Source organism: Triticum dicoccoides, chromosome 1A (assembly GCF_002162155.2).
Source record: "Triticum dicoccoides isolate Atlit2015 ecotype Zavitan chromosome 1A, WEW_v2.0, whole genome shotgun sequence".
Classification (NCBI taxonomy): Eukaryota; Viridiplantae; Streptophyta; class Magnoliopsida; order Poales; family Poaceae; genus Triticum; species Triticum dicoccoides.
Genome location: NC_041380.1, coordinates 494,563,180 through 494,585,610, shown reverse-complemented (window position 1 = coordinate 494,585,610; position 22,431 = coordinate 494,563,180). Strand labels below are relative to the sequence as shown.

General features: G+C 42.0%; 1 protein-coding gene across 1 annotated transcript; it reads left to right on the top strand.

Moving 5' to 3' along the window:
• The first annotated feature begins 18,438 nt into the window (after positions 1-18,438).
• LOC119282121 lies at positions 18,439-22,368 on the top strand. Its single transcript, XM_037562449.1, has 12 exons — positions 18,439-18,726; positions 18,827-18,941; positions 19,406-19,476; positions 19,855-19,901; positions 19,978-20,125; positions 20,215-20,274; positions 20,351-20,549; positions 20,761-20,822; positions 20,920-21,020; positions 21,266-21,320; positions 21,400-21,447; positions 22,034-22,368. The coding sequence occupies exons 1-12, from the start codon at positions 18,564-18,566 to the stop codon at positions 22,207-22,209; spliced, it is 1,245 nt and encodes a 414-aa protein (XP_037418346.1). The 5' UTR covers positions 18,439-18,563; the 3' UTR covers positions 22,210-22,368.
• The last annotated feature ends 63 nt before the right edge of the window (positions 22,369-22,431 follow it).

Here is a 22,431-nt window from a genome sequence, read left to right as displayed (position 1 = left end):
GTGCTCTGATACCATCTCTGTAGCGACCAAACCTCAAACAGTCTGATCTCTATGCTTCGGTGTCATCTCTGGATCGGTAATGCTGACACCATACAGTACTCGGAGGATTTATAGCAGAGTAGCAATCACACACTTATTACATCGGGTGTCTCATAAGAGAACTTATTACAATAAATATGCCTTAAGGCCATCTAATAACGATAACAGCGGAAGGCTTGGAAGATAAGTGAGTCCTCAACTCCAACGGCATCACTGAGTATAGAACCACGACCTAAAGACTCCTTAATCGTCGTCTGAAAAGTCTGCAATATTAACGTTGCAGCTCGAAACGGGTCAGCACATGGAATATGCTGGCAAGGTAACACATAGAGAGTAATGGAATGAAACAGCTATACTACATGCATATTTGCCTGGTGGAAAGCTCTATGGTTACAGTTTTGCGTAAAGCCAATTTTCCCTACTTCAAAGGAATAAATTTAATTACTATCATGGTGGTTGTTAAACATTGAGAATGGTTGACAGCATTCTCAATCCCAATTAAGCTTCATCATTAAACATAACCCAACAAAATTAATTTAGAGCAACATGTTAAGATTCACATGATAATCCAAGTACTAGATACTCAAGATGTCCATAACCGAGGACACGGCTAACCATGATTAGTTTATACACTCTGCAGAGGTTTGCGCACTTTTCCCCACAAGACTCGATCGCCTCCGTTTGGTTTCTCGCACTACGCGGTGTTTCAGAAGACGGATGACCGAGACATAGTCTTTCAGAAGCGCTAGCACCTTACGATCGGGTAGACCGTACCACCTACATCCCCTACATCTGCTAGTCTACCACTGTAAGAGTTCGCACAACTTAGTCAACTATGCTAGAGCCCATAATAGCTTGTGGTTGCATACGGAAGTTTCTAGTATGAATAGTCTCATGATCCCTTTGAGCCTGGGTGGCGGTCCAAAAGAAAACAGGCAAGTCTTGGAATACCCAGGTGCCTCAATCCACCCAGATGTGTGTTTAAGTTGCCACCTTAGATAAACCATTAATTAACAATCTCACATCTGTCATGGATATCACTCACCCAATCCACGTCTACTAGCATAGCATGGCATAATAAGCAAACATAGAAGTAACTCCCAAAGGTTTGATAATAACAGGTAATAGGTACTACCTCATCTACTTCCCATCCCACAATTTAATTAGATCCTAATCATGCAATGCGTGAGGATTGATCTAATACAATAAAACTGGGTAGTAGAAAAGGTATGATCAAAGTGTTACTTGCCTTGCTGATGATCCGCGAAACCTAACGATTCGAAGTAACAGGCGGCGCACTCCGGGTATTCTATCGCAGACAAACAAACAAGCATACAATAAGTACTCATCTAATGCACGGGTAAAACTCAAATAAGAGATCTAACTAGAAGGTTCAACTTAAGAACTCCTGTTGGCAAAAAGAATCAAATCGAACGAAGCAACGAAAGTCAAACGGCGAAAGAAAACAACTTCGTTCTACTAATCTGGATCTAGGGCAAATTTTACAGTAGCAAAATCTTGTTTAAGTTGGTTAAATGGATAGAGGGTTTCGAGACGAATCCCTAGGCGCTTGAATCGCCTGATTCCGATAAACGAGCGAAAAGTTATACTAAAATGAAAATCGGATCACGAATCGCGATCAGAAAAATCGCGGATTTAATCCGAAAAAAGAAAAACGACGAACGCCGATTTTTTTTCGGCACAGAAAACGAGGCACGACGAACCTCAGGCGGCGGGATCGTCGGCGGCGGCGGCGGCTCCGGCAGCGTGCGCGGATCAACGCGGGGCTGATGGGCTGGGGCGGCTCGGGGCGGCGCTATTTAAAGGCTGCCCCCGGGCGGTGTCCCGCTCGGGTACGGCCCGAAGTCGGTTCGTTTTTTTAAATTATTCTGCTCGGAAGAAAATAAAAGAAATACTAAACGGACTCAAAAAATTCCGAAATAAATTTTCACGGGCTTCTAAAATCAAGTCGCACAAGGTGAACATTTATTTGGGACCTAAATGCAATTTTGAAAAATGCACATTTTTCCTAAATTCAAATAAAACACCGAAAAACTCCGAAATAAAATCTTATTTGATTTTTTTATTAAATCCTCAATATTTCTTTATTTTGGGAAAGTCATTTTATTCCCTCTCTCATATTTTTGTAATAGAAATAATTGATGATAAAATAAATAAAATCAAATGATCATATTCTCAAAATTTGAGAAAACTCAAATATGAAAATAACGAAATCCCCAACTCTCTCCGTGGGTCATTGAGTTGCGTAGAATTTCTAGGATCAACCAAAATGCAAAATAAAATATGATATGCATGATGATCTAATGTATAACATTCCAAATTGAAAATTTGGGATGTTACATACGTCTCCAACGTATCTATAACTTTTGATTGATCCATGTTATATTATCTACTGTTTTGGACATTATTGGGCTTTATTATCCACTTCTATATTATTTTTGGGACTAACCTATTAACCGGAGGCCTAGCCCAGAATTGTTGTTTTTTGCTTGTTTTAGGGTTTCGAAGAAAAGGAATATCAAACGGAGTCCAAACGGAATGAAACCTTCGGGAACATGATTTTCTCAACGAACAAGACCAGGGAGACTTGGACCCTACGTTAAGAAAGAAAAGAGGAGGCCACAAGGTAGGGGGCGCGCCCTCCACCCTCGTGGGCCCCCTATTGCTCCACCGACGTACTCCTTCCTCCTATATATACCTACGTACCCCAAATGATCAGATACGGAGCCAAAAACCTAATTCCACCGCCGCAACTTTCTGTATCCACGAGATCCCATCTTGGGGCCTGTTCCGGAGCTCCGCCAGAGGGGGCATCGATCACGGAGGGCTTCTACATCAACACCATAGCCCCTCCGATGAAGTGTGAGTAGTTTACCTCAGACCTACGGGTCCATAGTTAGTAGCTAGATGGATTTTTCTCTCTTTTTGGATCTCAATACAATGTTCTCCCCCTCTCTTGTGGAGATCTATTCGATGTAATCTTCTTTTTGCGGTGTGTTTGTTGAGACCGATGAATTGTGGGTTTATGATCAAGTCTATCTATGAATAATATTTGAATCTTCTCTGAATTATTTTATGTATGATTGGTTATCTTTGCAAGTCTCTTCGAATTATCAGTTTGGTTTGGCCTACTAGATTGATCTTTCTTGCAATGGGAGAAGTGCTTAGCTTTGGGTTCAATCTTGCGGTGTCCTTTCCCAGTGACAGTAGGGGCATCAAGGCACGTATTGTATTGTTGCCATCGAGGATAACAAGATGGGGTTTTCTTCATATTGCATGAGTCTATCCCTCTACATCATGTCATCTTGCTTAAGGCGTTACTCTGTTTTTAACTTAATACTCTAGATGCATGCTGGATAGCGGTCGATGAGTGGAGTAATAGTAGTAGATGCAGGCAGGAGTCGGTCTACTTGTCTTGGACGTGATGCCTATATACATGATCATACCTAGATATTCTCATAACTATGCTCAATTCTGTCAATTGCTCAATAGTAATTTGTTCACCCACCATAGAATACTTATGCTCTCGAGAGAAGCCACTAGTGAAACCTATGGCCCCCGGGTCTATCCTTATCGTATTAATCTCCTACTACTTAGTTATTTGCTTTGCTATTTACTTTGCCTTTATTTTACTTTGCATCTTTATCATAAAAATACCAAAAATATTATCTTATCATATCTATCAGATCTCACTCTCATAAGTGGCCTTATAGGGATTGACAACCCCTATTTGCATTGGTTGCAAGGATTTATTTATTTTGTGCAGGTACGAGGGACTCGCGCGTAGCCTCCTACTGGATTGATACCTTGGTTCTCAAAAACTGAGGGAAATACTTATGCTACTTCGCTGCATCATCCCTTCCTCTTCGGGGAAAACCAACGCAGTGCTCAAGAGGTAGCACGAAGGATTTCTGGCGCCGTTGCCGGGGAGGTCTACGCAAAAGTCAACATACCAAGTACCCATCACATACCCTTATCTCCCGCATTACATTATTTTCCATTTGCCTCTCGTTTTCCTCTTCCCCCCACTTCACCCTTGCCGTTTTATTTGCCCTCTCTCTCTATCCTCCCTCTCTTTCTCTATTTGCCTCCTTTTGCCCGCTTGCTTTTTGTTTGCTTGTGTGTTAGTTTGCTTGCTTGTCACGATGGCTCAAGATAATACTAAATGTGTGACTTCACCAATACCAACAACAATGATTTTATTAGCACTCTGATTGCTCCTCTTACTGATGTTGAATCTTGTGAAATTAATACTTCTTTGCTGAATCTTGTCATGAAAGATCCGTTTTCCGACCTTCCTAGTGAAGATGCCGCTACCCATCTAAATAACTTCGTTGATTTGTGTGATATGCAAAATAAGAAAGATGTGGATAATGATATTGTTAAATTGAAGCTATTTCCTTTTTCGCTTAGAGATCGTGCTAAAGCTTGGTTTTCGTCTTTGCCTAAAAATAGTACTGATTCATGGAATAAGTGCCAAGATGCTTTTATCTCTAAGTATTTTCCTCCCGCTAAGATCATCTCTCTTAGAAACGATATTATGAATTTTAAGCAACTTAATCATGAACATGTTGCACAAGCTTGGGAGAAAATGAAATTAATGATACGTAATTGCCCTACTCATGGTTTAAATTTGTGGATGATTGTTCAGAATTTTTATGCCGGATTGAATTTTGCTTCTAGAAATCTTTTAGATTCGGCCGCAGGAGGCACTTTTATGGAAATCACTTTAGGAGAAGCTACTAAACTCCTAGATAATATTATGGTTAACTATTCTCAGTGGCATACTGAAAGATCTACTAATAAAAAGGTGTATGCGATAGAAAAAAATAATGTTTTGAGTGGAAAGATGGATGAACTTATGAAATTATTTGCTAATAAGAGTGTTTCTTCTGATCCTAATGATATGCCCTTGTCTACTTTGATTGAGAATAATAATGAATCTATGGATGTGAATTTTGTTGGTAGGAACAATTTTGGTAACAACGCGTATAGAGGAAATTTCAATCCTAGGCCTTATCCTAGTAATCCCTCTAATAATTATGGTAATTCCTACAAAAATTATTATGGAAATTATAATAAGATTCCCTGTGATTTTGAATCTAATATTAAATAATTTATTACTTCGCAAAAGAATTGTAATGCTATGATTGAATAAAAATTGCTTAAGATTGATGATTTGGCTAGGAACGTTGATAGAATTGCTCTTGATGTTGATTCTTTGAAACCTAGATCTATCCCACCTAAGCATGATATCAATGAGTCTCTCAAAGCCATGAGAATTTCCATTGACGAGTGCAAAGAAAGAACCGCTAGGATGCGTGCTAAGAAAGATGCCTTTATAAAAGCGTGTTCTTCTAGTTCCTATGAAAATAATGATGAAGATCTAAAAGTTATTGATGTGTCCCCTATTAAATCTTTGTTTTACAATAAGAATCTTGATAATGATGGGACTGAATATGATCCACCTTGACCTAGAAGGCGTTCCAAGAATTCTGAATCTTTTGATCTTGATGCTAAATTTGATAAAAGTGGGATTGAAGAAATTAAAACCCTAGATGTTGCTAAACCCACTATTATGGATTTCAAGGAATTTAACTATGAAAATTGCTCTTTGATTGATTGTATTTCCTTGTTGCAATCCATGCTAAATTCTCCTCATGCTTATAGTCAAAATAAAGCATTTACTAAACATATCGTTGATGCCTTGATGCAATCTTATGAAGAAAAACTTGAATTGGAAGTTTCTATCCCTAGAAAACTTTATGATGAGTGGGAACCAACTATTAAAATTAAAATTAAAGATCATGAATGCTATGCTTTATGTGATTTGGGTGCTAGTGTTTCCACGATTCCAAAGACTTTGTGTGATTTGTTAGGTTTCCGTGATTTTGATGATTGCTCTCTAAACTTGCACCATTGCGGATTCCACTATTAAGAAACCTATGGGAAGAATTAATGATATTCTTATTGTTGCAAATAGGAATTATGTGCCCGTAGATTTTATTGTTCTTGACATAGATTGCAATCCTTCATGTCCTATTATTCTTGGTAGACCTTTCCTTAGAACGATTGGTGCAATTATTGATATGAAGGAAGGAAATATTAGATTCCAATTTCCATTAAGGAAAGGCATGGAACACTCCTAGAAAAAAAATTAAATTACCTTATGAATCTATTATGAGAGCCACTTATGGATTGCCTACCAAAGATGGCAATACCTAGATCTATTCTTGCTTGTTATGCCTAGCTAGGGACGTTAAATGATAGCGCTTGTTGGGAGGCAACCCAATTTTATTTTTATTACTTGTGTTTTGCTCCTGTTTAGTAATAAATAATTTATCTAACCTCTGTTTTGGTTGTGTTTTTTGTGTTTAATTAGTGTTTGTGCCAAGTAGAACCGTTGGGAAGACTTGGGGAAAGTCTTGTTGAACTTGCTGTAAAAAACAGAAACTTTAGCGCTCACGAGAACTGCTGACATTTTTATTTGGAAAGTGATATTTAGTTAATTCTTTTTTCATATGATTAATAGATAAATTACTCACGTCCACCAATTTATTTTAGAATTTTTGGGGTTCCAGATCTTGCGCTAGCTACGGATTACTACAGACTGTTATGTTTTTGACAGATTCTGTTTTTCGTGTGTTGTTTGCTTATTTTGATGAATCTATGGCTAGTAAAGTAGTTTATAAACCATATAGAAGTTGGAATACAGTAGGTATAACACAAATATAAATAAATAATGAGTTCATTACAGTACCTTGAAGTGGTCTTTTATTTTCTTTCGCTAACGGAGCTCACGAGATTTTCTACTTTAAGTTTTGTGTTGTGAAGTTTTCAAGTTTTGGGTAAAGATTTGATGGATTATGGAACAAGGAGTGGCAAGAGCCTAAGATTGGGGATGCCCATGGCACCCCCAAGATAATCTAAGGACACCTAAAAGCCAAAGCTTGGGGATGCCCCGGAGGCATCCCCTTTTTCGTCTACTTCTATCGGTAACTTTACTTGGAGCTATATTTTTATTCGCCACATGATATGTGTTTTGCTTGGAGCGTCTTGTATTATTTGAGTATTTGCTTGTTAGTTTACCACAATCATCCTTTCTGTACACACCTTTTGAGAGAACGATACATGATTTGGAATTTTTTAGAATACTCTATGTGCTTCGCTTATATCTTTTGAGTTATATAATTTTGCTCTAGTACTTCACTTATATCTTTTAGAGCACGGTGGTGGATTTGTTTTATAAAAACTATTGATCTCTCATGCTTCACTTAGATTATTTTGAGAGTCTTAAATAGCATGGTAATTTACTTAAATAATCCCAATATGCTTGGTATTCAAGAATAATAAAAGAACTTCCTTATGAGTGTGTTGAATGTTATGAGAAGTTTGATACTTGATAATTGTTTTGAGATATGAAGATGGTGATATTAAAGTTATGCTAGTTGAGTAGTTGTGAATTTGAAAAATACTTGTGTTAAAGTTTGTGATTCCCGTAGCATGCACGTATGGTGAACCGTTATGTGATGAAGTCGGAGCATGATTTATTTTTTGATTGTCTTCCTTATGAGTGGCGGTCGGGGACGAGCGATGGTCTTTTCCTACAAATCTATCCCCCTAGGAGCATGTGTGTAATACTTTGATTTGGTAACTTGTAGATTTTTGCAATAAGTATATGAGTTCTTTATGACTAATGTTGAGTCCATGGATTATACACACTCTCACCCTTCCACCTTTGCTAACCTCTCTAATACCACACACCTTTCGTCGGTATCACCCACCCACATATACCTTCCTCAAAACAGCCACCATACCTACCTATTATGGCATTTCCATAGCCATTCCGAGATATATTGCCATGCAACTTTCCACCGTTCCGTTATCGATTTGTAATTGTTGAGTTGTAAGAAAAATAAAAGTGTGATGATCATCCTTATTAGAGCATTGTTCCAGTGAGGAAAGGATGATGGAGACTATGATTCCCCCACAAGTCGGGATGAGACTCCAGACGAAAAATAAAAGAGGCCAAAGAAGTCCAAATAAAAAAAGAGGCCATAAAAAAAGAGAAAATGCCCAAATAAAAAAATGAGAGAAAAAGAGAGAAGGGACAATGTTACTATCCTTTTACCACACTTGTGCTTCAAAGTAGCACCATCATCTTCATAGTAGAGAGTCTCTCATGTTATCACTTTCATATACTAGTGGGAATCTTTCATTATAGAACTTGGCTTGTATATTCCAATGATGGGCTTCCTCAAATTGCCCTAGGTCTTCATGAGCAAGCAAGTTGGATGCACACCCACATCGTTTCTTTTTGAGCTTTCATATACTTATAGCTCTAGTGCATCCGTTGCATGGCAATCCTTACTCACTCACATTGATATCTATTGATGGGCATCTCCATAGCCCGTTGATACGCCTAGTTGATGTGAGACTATCTTTCCTTTTTTGTCTTCTCCACAACCACCACTCTATTCCACCTATAGTGCTATATCCATGGCTCACGCTCATGTATTGCGTGAAGATTGAATTTTTTTTGAGAATGTCAAAAGTATGAAACAATTGCTTGGCTTTTCATTGAGGTTGTGCATGATTTAAATATTTTGTGTGGTGAAGATAGAGCATAGCCAGACTATATGATTTTGTAGGGATAACTTTCTTTAGCCATGTTATTTTGAGAAGACATAATTGCTTTGTTAGTATGCTTGAAGTATTATTATTTTTATGTCAATATGAACTTTTGTCTTGAATCTTTTGGATCTGAATATTCATACCACAATTAATAAGAATTACATTAAAATTATGCCAAGTAGCACTCCGCATCAAAAATTCTGTTTTTATCATTTACCTACTCGAGGACGAGCATGAATTAAGCTTGGGGATGCTTGATACATCTCCAACGTATCTATAATTTTTTTATTGCTCCATGCTATATTATCTACTGTTTTGGACATTATTGGGATTTATTATCCACGTTTCTATTATTTTTGGGACTAACCTATTAACCGGAGGCCCAGCCCAGAATTATTGTTTTTTGCCTGTTTTAGGGTTTCGAAGAAAAGGAATATCAAACGGAGTCCAAACGGAATGAAACCTTCGAGAACGTGATTTTCTCAACGAACAAGACCAGGGAGACTTGGACCCTATGTCAAGAAAGAAAAGAGGAGGCCACGAGGTAGGGGGACGCGCCTACCCCCCTAGGCGCGCCCTCCACCCTCGTGGGCCCCCTGTTGCTCCACCGACGTACTCCTTCCTCCTATATATACCTACGTACCCCCAAACGATCAGATATGGAGCCAAAAACCTAATTCCACTGCCGCAACTTTCTGTATCCACGAGATCCCATCTTGGGGCCTGTTTCGGAGCTCCGCCGGAGGGGGCATCGATCACGGAGGGCTTCTACAACAACACCATAGCCCCTCCGATGAAGTGTGAGTAGTTTACCTCAGACCTACGGGTCCATAGTTAGTAGCTATATGGCTTCTTCTCTCTTTTTGGATCTCAATACAATGTTCTCCCCCTCTCTTGTGGAGATCTATTCGATGTAATCTTCTTTTTGCGGTGTGTTTGTTGAGACCGATGAATTGTGGGTTTATGATCAAGTCTATCTATGAATAATATTTGAAACTTCTCTGAATTATTTTATGTATGATTGGTTATCTTTGCAAGTCTCTTCGAATTATCAGTTTGGTTTGGCCTACTAGATTGATCTTTCTTGCAATGGGAGAAGTGCTTAGCTTTGGGTTCAATCTTGCGATGTCCTTTCCCAGTGACAGTAGGGGCAGCAAGGCACATATTGTATTGTTGCCATCGAGGATAACAAGATGGGGTTTTCTTCATATTGCATGAGTCTATCCCTCTACATCATGTCATCTTGCTTAAGGCGTTACTCTATTTTTAACTTAATACTCTAGATGCATGCTGGATAGCGGTCGATGAGTGGAGTAATAGTAGTAGATGCGGGCAGGAGTCGGTCTACTTGTCTCGGACGTGATGCCTATATACATGATCATACCTAGATATTCTCATAACTATGCTCAATTCTGTCAATTGCTCAATAGTAATTTGTTCACCCACCGTAGAATACTTATGCTCTCGAGAGAAGCCACTAGTGAAACCTATGGCCCCCGGGTCTAGCTTTATCATATTAATCTCCTACTACTTAGTTATTTCCTTTGCTATTTACTTTGCCTTTATTTTACTTTGCATCTTTATCATAAAAATACCAAAAATATTATCTTATCATATCTATCAGATCTCACTCTTGTAGTGGCCTTATAGGGATTGACAACCCCTATTTGTGTTGGTTGCGAGGATTTATTTGTTTTGTGCACGTATGAGGGACTCGCGCGTAGCCTCCTACTGGATTGATACCTTGGTTCTCAAAAACTGAGGGAGATACTTACGCTACTTTGCTGCATCATCCCTTCCTCTTCGGTGAAAACTAATGCAGTGCTCAAGAGGTAGCAGAAAGCATATGTCCTTGAAGCACCGCTAGGTGAAGCGCCCATTTTCCCAGCAACTCAAGACGTTATGAATGCCTGGCAGTCGCGTAGTGATGATTACTCCCTGTTTTAGTGCGGCATGATTTACAGCTTAGAACCGGGGCTCCAAAAGCGTTTTGAGCAGCACGGAGCATATGAGATGTTCCATGAGCTGAAAATGGTTTTCCAAGCTCATGCCCGAGTCGAGAGATATGAAGTCTCCGACAAGTTCTATAGTTGTAAGATGGAGGAGAACAGTTCTGTCAGCGAGCACATACTCAAAATGTCTGGGTTGCACAACCGCTTGTCTCAGCTGGGAGTCAATATCCCGGATGGCGCGGTCGTTGACAGAATCCTCCAGTCGCTTCCACCTAGCTACAAGAGCTTTGTGATGAACTTCAATATGCAGGGGATGGAAAAGACCATTCCTGATGTATATTCAATGCTGAAATCAGCGGAGGTGGAGATCAAAAAGGAACATCAAGTGTTGATGGTGAATAAAACCACTAAGTTCAAGAAAGGCAAGGGTAAAAAGAACTTCAAGAAGGACGGCAAGGGAGTTGCCACGCCTGGTAAGCAAGCTGTCGGGAAGAAGCCAAAGAATGGACCCAAGCCTGAGACTGGGTGCTTTTATTGCAAGGGAAACGGTCACTGGAAGCGAAATTGCCCCAAGTACTTAGCGGATAAGAAGGCCGGCAATACCAAAGGTATATGTGATATACATGTTATTGATGTGTACCTAACCATCGCTCGTAGTAGCTCCTGGGTATTTGATACCGGTGCGGTTGCTCATATTTGTAATTCAAAACAGGAGCTGCGGAATAAGCGGAGACTGGCGAAGGACGAGGTGACGATGCGCGTCGAGAATGGTTCCAAGGTCGATGTGATCACCGTCGGCACGCTGCCTCTACATTCACCTACGGGATTAGTTTTAAACCTCAATAATTATTATTTAGTACCAGCTTTAAGCATGAACATTGTATCTGGATCTCGTTTAATGCGAGATGGCTACTCATTTAAATCTGAGAATAATGGTTGTTCCATTTATATGAGAGATATGTTTTATGGTCATGCCCCGCCGGTCAATGGTTTATTCTTGTTTAACCTCGAACGTGATGATACACATATTCATAGTGTAAATACTAAGAAGTGTAAGGTTGATAATGATAGTCCCACATACTTGTGGCACTGCCGCCTTGGTCACATTGGTGTCAAACGCATGAAGAAACTCCATGCAGATGGACTTTTGGAGTCTCTTGATTATGAATCATTTGACATGTGCGAACGATGCCTCATGGGCAAAATGACCAAGACTCCGTCTCCGGAACAATGGAGCGAGAAACCAACTTATTGGAAATCATACATACTGATGTGTGTGGTCCAATGAGCGTTGAGGGTCGCGGTGGCTATCGTTATGTTCTCACCCTCACTGATGACTTGAGTAGATATGGATATGTCTACTTAATAAAACACAAGTCTGAGACCTTTGAAAAGTTCAAGGAATTTCAGAATGAGATAGAGAATCAACGTGACAGGAAAATAAAGTTCTTGCGATCAGATCATGGGGGAGAATATTTGAGTCACGAATTTGGCATGCACTTAAGGAAATGTGGAATTGTTTCACAACTCACGCCGCCTGGAACACCTCAGCGTAATGGTGTGTCTGAACGTCGTAATCGCACTCTATTGGATATGGTGCGATCTATGATGTCTCTTACCGATCTGCCGCTACCATTTTGGGGTTATGCTTTAGAGACCGCCGCATTCACTTTAAATAGGGCTCCGTCAAAATCCATTGAGACGACACCATATGAATTATGGTTTGGGAAGAAACCTAAGCTATCGTTTCTGAAAGTTTGGGGATGCGATGCTTATGTCAAGAAACTTCAACCTGAAAAGCTCGAACCCAAGTCAGAAAAATGCGTCTTCATAGGTACCCTAAGGAAACTATTGTGTATACTTTCTACCTCAGATCCGAAGGCAAGATCTTAGTTGCCAAGAATGGATCCTTTCTAGAGAAAGAGTTTCTCTCGAAAGAAGTAAGTGGGAGGAAAGTAGAACTTGATGAGGTACTGCCTCTTGAACCGGAAAGTGGCACAACTCAAGAAAATGTTTCTATGGTGCCTGCACCGACTAGAGAGGAAGTTAATGATAATGATCATGAAACTTTGGATCAAGTTGCTACTGAACTTCGTAGGTCCACAAGGACACATTCCGCACCAGAGTGGTACGGCAACCCTGTCCTAGAAATCATGTTGTTAGACAACGGCGAACCTTCCACTATGAAGAAGCGATGGCGGGCCCAGATTCCAACAAATGGCTTGAAGCCATGAAATCCGAGATAGGATACATGTATGAAAATGAAGTATGGACTTTGACTGACTTGCCCGATGATCGGCGAGCCATAGAAAATAAATGGATCTTTAAGAAGAAGAGAGAGGCGGATGGCAATATGACCATCTATAAAGCTCGGCTTGTCGCTAAGGGTTATTGACAAGTTCAAGGGGTTGACGATGATGAGACCTTCTCACCCGTAGCGAAGCTAAAGTCCGTCTGAATCATGTTAGCAATTGCCGCATTCTATGATTATGAAATATGGCAAATGGACGTAAAAACGGCATTCCTTAATGGTTTCCTTAAGGAAGAATTATATATGATGCAGCCGGAAGGTTTTGTCGATCCTAAGAATGCTGACAAGGTATGCAAGCTCCAACGCTCAATCTATGGGCTGGTGCAAGCATCTCGGAGTTGGAACATTCGCTTTGATGAGATGATCAAAGCGTTTGGGTTTACACACATTTATGGAGAAGCTTGTGTTTACAAGAAAGTGAGTGGGAGCTCTGTGGCATTTCTCATATTATATGTGGATGACATACTATTGATGGGAAATGATATAGAACTCTTGGAAAGCATAAAGGCCTACTTGAATAAGTGTTTTTCAATGAAGGACCTTGGAGAAGCTGCTTATATATTAGGCATCAAGATCTATAGAGATAGATCGAGACACCTCATTGGTCTTTCACAAAGCACGTAACTTGACAAGATATTGAAAAAGTTCAATGTGGATCAGTCCAAGAAGGGGTTCTTGCCTGTATTGCAAGGTGTGAGATTGAGCACGGCTCAATGCCCGACCATAGCAGAAGATATAGAAAAGATGAGTGTCACCCCCTATGCCTCGGCCATAGGGTCTATCATGTATGCCATGCTGTGTACCAGACCTGATGTTAACCTTGCCGTAAGTTTGGTAGGATGGTACCAAAGTAATCCCGACATCGAACACTGGACAGCGGTCAAGAATATCCTGAAGTACCTGATGACCCACAAGTATAGGGGATCTATCGTAGTCCTTTTGATAAGTAAGAGTGTCGAACCCAACGAGGAGCAGAAGGAAATGATAAGCGGTTTTCAGCAAGGTATTCTCTACAAGTACTGAAATAAGTGGTAACATATAGTTTTGTGATAAGATAGATTGTAACGAGCAACAAGTAACAAAAGTAAATAAAGTGCAGCAAGGTGGCCCAATCCTTTTGTAGCAAAGGACAAGCCGAAACAAACTCTTATAATAGGAAAAGCACTCCCGAGGACACATGGGATTATCGTCAAGCTAGTTTTCATCACATTCATATGATTCGCGTTCGATACTTTGATAATTTGATATGTGGGTGGACCGGTGCTTGGGTGCTATTCTTACTTGAACAAGCATCCCACTTATGATTAACCTCTATTGCAAGCATCCGCAACTACAACAAAAGTATTAAGGTAAACCTAACCATAACATGAAACATATGGATCCAAATCAGCCCCTTACGAAGCAACGCATAAACTAGGGTTTAAGCTTCTGTCACTCTAGCAACCCATCATCTACTTATTACTTCCCAATGCCTTCCTCTAGGCCCAAATAATGGTGAAGTGTTATGTAGTCGATGTTCACATAACACCACTAGAGGCTAGACAACATACATCTTATCAAAATATCAAACGAATACCAAATTCACATGACTACTCATAGCAAGACTTCTCCCTTGTCCTCAGGGACGAACGTAATTACTCACAAAGCATATTCATGTTCATAATCAGAGGGGTAATAATATGCATATAGGATCTGAACATATGACCTTCCACCAATTAAACCAACTAGCATTAACTACAAGGAGTAATCAACGCTACTAGCAACCTACTAGCACCAATCCCGGACTTTGAGACAAGAATTGGATACAAGAGATGAACTAGGGTTTGGAGATGAGATGGTGCTGGTGAAGATGTTGATGGATATTGCCCTCTCCCGATGAGAGGAGCGTTGGTGATGACAATGGTGATGATTTCCCCCTCCCGGAGGGAAGTATCTCCGGCAGAACAGCTCTGCCGGAGCTCTAGATTGGATCCGCCAAGGTTCCACCTCGTGGCGGCGGAGTCTCGTCCCGAAAAGTTCCCTCTTATTTTTTTTCATCGAAAGACCTCATATAGGAGAAGATGGACGTCAGAGAGCCACCAGGGGGCCCACAAGGTAGGGGCGCGCCCTAGGGGGGGCGCCCCCACCCTCGTGAGAAGGGTGTGGGCCCCCTGGCCTTCATCTTTGGCGAGGATTTTTCTTTATTTATTTTAAGACGTTCCGTGGAGTTTCAGGACTTTTGGAGTTGCGCAGAATAGGTCTCTAATATTTTCTCCTTTTCCAGACCAGAATTCCAGCTGCCGGCATTCTCCCTCCTTATGTAAACCTTGTAAAATAAGAGAGAATAGCCATAAGTATTGTGAGATAAAGTGAAATAACAATCCATAATGCAATAAATATCGATATAAAAGCATGATGCAAAATGGACGTATCAGTACCTGAAAAGGACTAAGGACATGTTTCTCGTTTATGGAGGTGACGAAGAGCTCGTCGTAAAGGGTTATGTCGATGCTAGCTTCGACACAGATCTGGATGACTCCAAGTCACAAACCGGATACATGTATATTTTGAATGGTGGGGCAGTCAGCTGGTGCAGTTGCAAGCAAAGCGTCGTAGCGGGATCTACATGTGAAGTGGAGTACATGGCAGCCTCGGAGGCAGCACATGAAGCAATCTGGATGAAGGAGTTCATTACCGACCTAGGAGTTATTCCCAATGCCTCGGGCCCGATGACTCTCTTCTGTGACAACACTGGAGCCATTGCCCTTGCCAAGGAGCCCAGATTTCACAAGAAGACCAGGCATATCAAGCGTCGCTTCAACTCCATTCGTGAAAATGTTCAAAATGGAGACATAGATATTTGTAAAGTGCATACGAACCTAAATGTCGCAGATCCGTTGACTAAACCTCTTCCACGAGCAAAACATGATCAACACCAGAACTCTATGGGTGTTCGATTCATCACAATGTAACTAGATTATTGACTCTAGTGCAAGTGGGAGACTGTTGGAAATATGCCCTAGAGGCAATAATAAAATGGTTATTATTATATTTCCTTGTTCATGATAATTGTCTATTGTTCATGCTATAATTGTGTCATCCGGAAATCGTAATACATGTGTGAATACATAGACCACAAAATGTCCCTAGTGAGCCTCTAGTTGACTAGCTCGATGGTCAATAGATGGTTACGGTTTCCTGGCCATGGGCATTGGATGTCATTGATAACGGGATCACATCATTAGGAGAATGATGTGATGGACAAGATCCAATCCTAAGCATAGCACAAGATCGTGTAGTTCGTCTGCTAAAGCTTTTCTAATGTCAAGTATCTTTTCCTTAGACCATGAGATTGTGCAACTCCCGGATACCGTAGGAATGCTTTGGGTGTGCCAAACATCACAACGTAACTGGGTGGCTATAAAGGTGCATTACGGGTATCTTCGAAAGTATCTGTTGGGTTGGCACAAATCGAGACTGGGATTTGTCACTCCGTATGACGGAAAGGTATCTCTGGGCCCACTCGGTAAGACATCATCGTAATGAGCTCAATGTGACTAAGGGGTTGGTCACGGGATGATGTGTTACGGAACGAGTAAAGAGACTTGCCGTAACGAGATTGAACAAGGTATCGATATACCGACGATCGAATCTCGGGCAAGTGCTATACCGGTAGACAAAGGGACTCGTATAAGGGATTGATTGAATCCTTGTCATCGTGGTTCATCCGATGAGATCATCGTGGAACATGTGGGAGCCAACATGGGTATCCAGATATCGCTGTTGGTTATTGACCGGAGAGATGTCTCGGTCATGTCTGCATGGTTCCCGAACCCGTAGGGTCTACACACTTAAGGTTCGGTGACGCTAGGGTTATAGGGAATAGAAGTACGTGGTTACCGAATGTTGTTCGGAGTTCCGGATGAGATCCCGGACGTCACGAGGAGTTCCGGAATGGTCCGGAGGTAAAGATTTATATATGGGAAGTCCTGTTTTGGACACCGCAAGTGTTCGGGGCGTTATCGGTAACGTACTGGGACCACCGAAAGGGTTCGGGGGTCCACCGGGAGGGGCCACCAGCCCCGGAGCCCTGCGTGGGCCAAGTATGGGAAGGGACCAGCCCCTAGGTGGGCTGGTGCGCAGGGAAGGGGAGAAGGGGGAAACCGTAGGCTCAGATGGGCCTAAGGCCCACCTAGGGTGCGCCCCCCTTCTCTCCCCCTCTGGCCGCCCCCTAGATGCATCTAGGGCTGGCCGCCACCCCTAGGGGGGAACCCTAGATGGGGGCGCAGCCCCTCCCCTCCCCCTATATATATTGGGGTTTGGGGGCTGCCAGAGACACGAGTCTCCCTCTCTCTTGGCGCAACCCTACCCCTCTCCCTCCTCGTCTCTCGCAGTGCTTGACGAAGCCCTGCTGGAGTGCCACGCTCCACCACCACCACCACCACGCCGTCGTGCTGCTGCTGGACGGAGTCTTCCCCAACCTCTCCCTCTCCCCTTGCTGGATGAAGGCACGAGAGACGTCACCGGGCTACACGTGGGTTGAACGCGGAGGCACCGTTGTTCGGTGCTTAGATCGGATTTGGCCGCGATCTGAATCGCTTCATGTATGACTTCTTCATCCGCGTTCTTATAACGCTTCCGTTTTGCGATCTTCAAGGTACACTCCCCTCTCTCTCGTTGCTAGTCTCTCCATAGATTGATCTTGGTGATGCGTAGAAATTTTTTAATTTCTGCAACGATCCCCAACACTTACCACCCGAGGAAGCCACTTGGTAAGCTGCAATATTTATTCAGAAAGTTTTTCCTCAATTCAAAACCTCGAGGACATGTTTGTTCTTGATCGGGGGAGTTGTCACGACCCAACGACACTCTATCTGAAGATGTTGCTGCTATAGTTTATATTCAGTTAAGTTCGAATGAAGAGATGAGCGTGGGAAGACTCCATCGCCGTCCATCTGCCATCGGACGCGTCTCCTTCCCTCGTACCGCTCGTAAGCTAAGATAAAGAAGCATCCGCTGATCGAGTATTGAACGGCTCACGCTAGCGCTCTTATCGTTGTTCACCTTTCCGACAAAGTCTACAGTAGTTCAACCACTCCATTTCTTTTCTTGTGTTTTTTCTCTCGAATTGTAAGGCTATAAAGCCAACCCTCTCGGGCTGGGAGAGCCATCTCTCAATTTCTAGGGTTTCCCCCCTCCGTCGCCAGTGTTCCTGATTGGCTAGTTTTCCTTGTAACAAGCTTGTACTCTCAAATCATTCCTCTGAAAGTGCTAACATATTCTGAGTTAAGTCTGAAATCCTGAATTTAGTTTTTTTTAGTTGAGAATTTCTGAATTTAGTTTTTTTAGCAACTTCTGAATTTAGTTCGTCAGAACACTTGGGTTTGACACCATGCTGGGCCAGGTCCGTTTAGGTGCGTGCCCGGGCCAGCCCGTTGGCAACTATTACGCGTACACATGCCACGAAGGCCCGACTCGTGTCGCCTCCCTCCATCGCTAACGACTTCCGCCGGGTTTATGCTTGCATCGAGCCGGACACGTCGCCTCTGCTCTCCCTTTCGACTGCTCTAGAGTCTAGACCCTTCTCCCCCGCCGCTTCCACCACCGGAGCAGCGCAGGTGGCAGCCATGAACGCGATTCGGTCGGCCCTCGCGAGGGCGCTCTCCGCCCCGAAGCCCCGGCCGCCGCTGGCGCGCCACTACGCCGCCGTCGGCGAAACGCAGCCGGAGCGGGTGGCGGCGGAGATGGTCCGCTACGCCCTCGGCGGCGCCGGGCATCAGAGCTCGTCAGGTCCCCCATCCTTCCCTCCATCCCTCCCTTCGCCTCCCCGTAGTACCACTGGGGCTTAGGGTTTGAGGACTCAACCGCTGTTTTGCTGCTGGTGTGCCAGAGAACGCGATGCGGATACTGGAGCAGGGGGCGTCGAACCTGCAGGGCGGCGGCGAGGGCGCCGCCGAGGCCGTGAGCTTGCTCATGCTCGCCATGTCCACGCTGCTATACAGGAGGTATGAAACATTGCAATTACGTCTAGATTTTGGAGTCTGGTGCTTTCATTTTGAGTAGATTTTGGATGCTCCTCCTGTTTGGGTAATTTTACAGTCTGGTATTGTCGCGGCATTTAGGAATGTTCTAGCTATAGCACACTCTGTGAGGGTGAAATTGCCTCCTCCCTTATGGTTTGCCTACTTGCTACATTCTAGTTTGGTTTAGGCATCTTGTGCTGTGCTGGTGCATGAACATAGTGTGGATTATTATGATACACAGATACAGTGTGTATGAAGTTATGAACTGGGCATGTCATACAAACGTTTTAACATATTTGGCTTGCACATGAGAACTGACTAATGGCATTGTTATTCACGGCAATACTACTATCCCATTTAGCATAGCGAGTTTTTACTCCCTTCGCTTAACTGCCCTTCTCACTTGTGTAGATTTGAGTAAAATTATGCTTGTTTTCTCTGTACAGTGGAAGACGCGAAGATGCAATGGAAAAGCTCAAAGCAACCCAGCAAGTCGCTCCTTCTGCAGCTTTCAGAGGTGCTTTACTTTTATAGGTCCTTGTTTTTTTATTAATGGTAGTATTGTGTATTGGGGCAGAATGTGGAATGATAAACTTTTAAAGCAAAGAGCTCTCAAGGCTCACATTTATTTTGTGATTTTAGCAGATAGAAACAGGGAAAGAAATAACTATACATACTCAGAAATACTATCATTTATTATCTGATGGTGCTTTATTTACTTTTTGTCAAAAAGAAGGCATCAACTGACTTGACAAAAAGGAGCAGAACTGTTACAAAACTAAGGAAGCTAATGTGAAAGAACAGTTCGAGAGAGGGGGGAGGGAGGGAGAGATACTAATTCAGTTCATGCTCTTGAATGTCATTTCTGATGCAGTATTTTTATTTAAATGTGTAGTTGCTGCATGGGAAGCACTAATGGGAATTCGCATGGAAGCAAGCCAGGTTTGGCACTGCGAGCAAATATTTATCCTTTTCGTGGCCGTAAATAAAGCTAGCATCATGGTATTTCCTAACACAGGATGTCTCCTCATCGATGTCCCCGAATGATTCAGTTGATTTGTCAATCAAAGAAGAAGAAATCAAATGGTCTGATCAGGACCATCTGAAATTTCGGGTTGATGCAATCAGAGGACTTGCTGCTCTTCTAAATGGAGAGATAGACTCAGGTTATTTTTCATTTTGACTTCCTGCATATCTCTGCTGGAAAATAAGGAGCGGATATTATCCAGAGTGATTTACAGTTGCTCTTTATCAGCCCAGACGCTCTTTGGTGGGCCCAACAGCTGCTATGCTGCAGTAGGCAATAACCAAACAGGTATTGCTGTATATAAAGCATTTGCTCCTTTCCGTATGGCTAGTGCAGACATGGACCTTATTGATGTTCATTACAGAAAATGCTGTCTTTACATATGGTGAATATCTGCACTGTACTGGGGATTTTCCTTTGGCAACACAAATGTATGAAAAGGTTCTTGAGGCAGCAAGCAGAGAAGATATATTTGGAAATCTGTTAGCAGCTGGAAATATGGCTCCTGAGGAGGTTTCTCTGGGTGCCACTTGCTCATACGGCCAGCTTTTATCTCAATCTGGGTAATATTCAGATTCTTCTCTACAGTCATTCTGTGGCTGGTCTTCTTTTCTTCGATTTCTAAGACATGTTCTTTGTTGGTCTTATTATGAAAATATCCATTTTGAAACCAACATCAATATTGTTCGATGAACTACAAAGCAATTATCTTTAGGACGGCAACTTGTCCCTGTTAGGGATCCTATTGACGGCATTCACTCGGTGCTTTTACAGGAAGTTTGATGAGGCAGAGGACTATCTCACAAGAGCACTGCAGAAGGCTGAAGAACAATTCGGTTTGTCACACAAAGCTTGTTAATGAATATGAGAAAATAATGCATCGAAGCATTTGACCTCCGAGTTAACTATTATGTAACCTTGTTATCCATGCAGGTTCAAATCACCCAAAGGTTGGTATGGTATTGACTTGTGTAGCAAGAATGTATAAACTGAAAGCAAAATCTGAAGGTTCTAGTTCAATAATGGTTCAGGAGGTCAGTAAATCATAATTCTTATTTCAGCTTTATGTGTCATAATTTAGAAATTTTGATCTTCATGTTCCCTTGGTCTTAAATTTTGATGATGAGTTAAGGATGAGGCAATTTTTATTCTTCTCAAGTCAGCTCTCATAATATTTATTTGATTTATATATTTATTACTGCTTGGTGGAGTTTGAGTAATTTTTTCTCCTTGCAAATGACCCGTACTTGATGTTTATTAACCAGCTGGCTGATTGCAGGGGCTATACAGGAAGGCTCTAGAAGTATTGAAAGCACCTGCCATCAACTCTGAGGGTAAAACAATGATCTCCTATGGTGTTGTTTCTTGTTAATCCCTTGGGCGGTATTAAGTTTTGTATTAATATTTTTGCAGACACAAGAAGGCAGGTTGATTGGAGAGATATCATTTCCCTTGCTAGAGGTTATACTTTGAATCTTTATTACCTAATCTTCTCTGGAACATTATACCAAAAGGCACTTCTAGTGTATCATTAGAAAAGCAAGTTACTTCATGCAACATCATATATGTCAATTGATTGCCAATTGATATCATAATCAGTTTAAGTTTTCCCTCTATTGGGTCATTCTAGCTTCTGGTTTACAGTTTTAATTTTTTTTTTGCTTGTTTCCTTGCCTCCTGTTTGAATGAGACGATATGGGGTGCCTTGTGCTAAATCTTGTAATGTAACCTAACAATGTGAATCCAAACCTGCCTACCTGTCTGTGTTAGTACAGTAGTTAGTAGGATTGCAACGCGTCGTAAACCCTTGTTTCAGTAACTGGAGCATGGGAAAACATATTTTCTAATCTTTCCCATGAAAACTTTCCTGGAATTGCAGAGTGCCAGTAACCGTTGGTTAGTGTTAGTGTAAGCCTGGAGTCCTGACAAATCCTAGTAACCGCAAACAGTGAATGTAGCCAGCATTATTGAGGCTCTTACAGTGCCCCGTGCTCATGTTCTTGCGTTTGGTTAATATTGAATTTGTTGCTGCCTGTCCAATTTGCAGGCGAGTATGCTGAACTGTTGCTTATCCAGTCGAATAGGAAGGCAGAAGGTGAGCGAATGAAGGAGTGGGCAGAGGATGCCTGGAAGAATCGTAGGTTAACATTAGCCCAAGCGTTGGAGTTTTCAGAAGTATCAAAGCCTACAGTGGTTGATACCCGTATCGGCAGGGTGATATAGCTTCCATGACAGTCTGAGGACACAGGTACTTACTATGCAATAATCAGGGAACGCTACACTAATGTAATATAGGTTCCCCATGGACTGCCTACGCTTTGCATGTGTTTCTGAGCTTTGGTGGAGAGGTACCCTTGCAAATCCAATACATGATCTTTGTCATCTTGCCTGGAAAACCACTCGATTGTTGGCTTGCTCGTTCAAAATAGGCGACAACTCCCATCT

Coding starts and splice junctions, on each gene's coding strand:
- LOC119282121 (XM_037562449.1), top strand. CDS start 18,564: ATGAACGCGATTCGGTCGGCCCTCGCGAGGGCGCTCTCCGCCCCGAAG. Junction 20,550..20,760: donor CAGCTTTTATCTCAATCTGG/GTAATATTCAGA, acceptor GTGCTTTTACAG/GAAGTTTGATGAGGCAGAGG. Junction 20,823..20,919: donor GAAGGCTGAAGAACAATTCG/GTTTGTCACACA, acceptor TTATCCATGCAG/GTTCAAATCACCCAAAGGTT.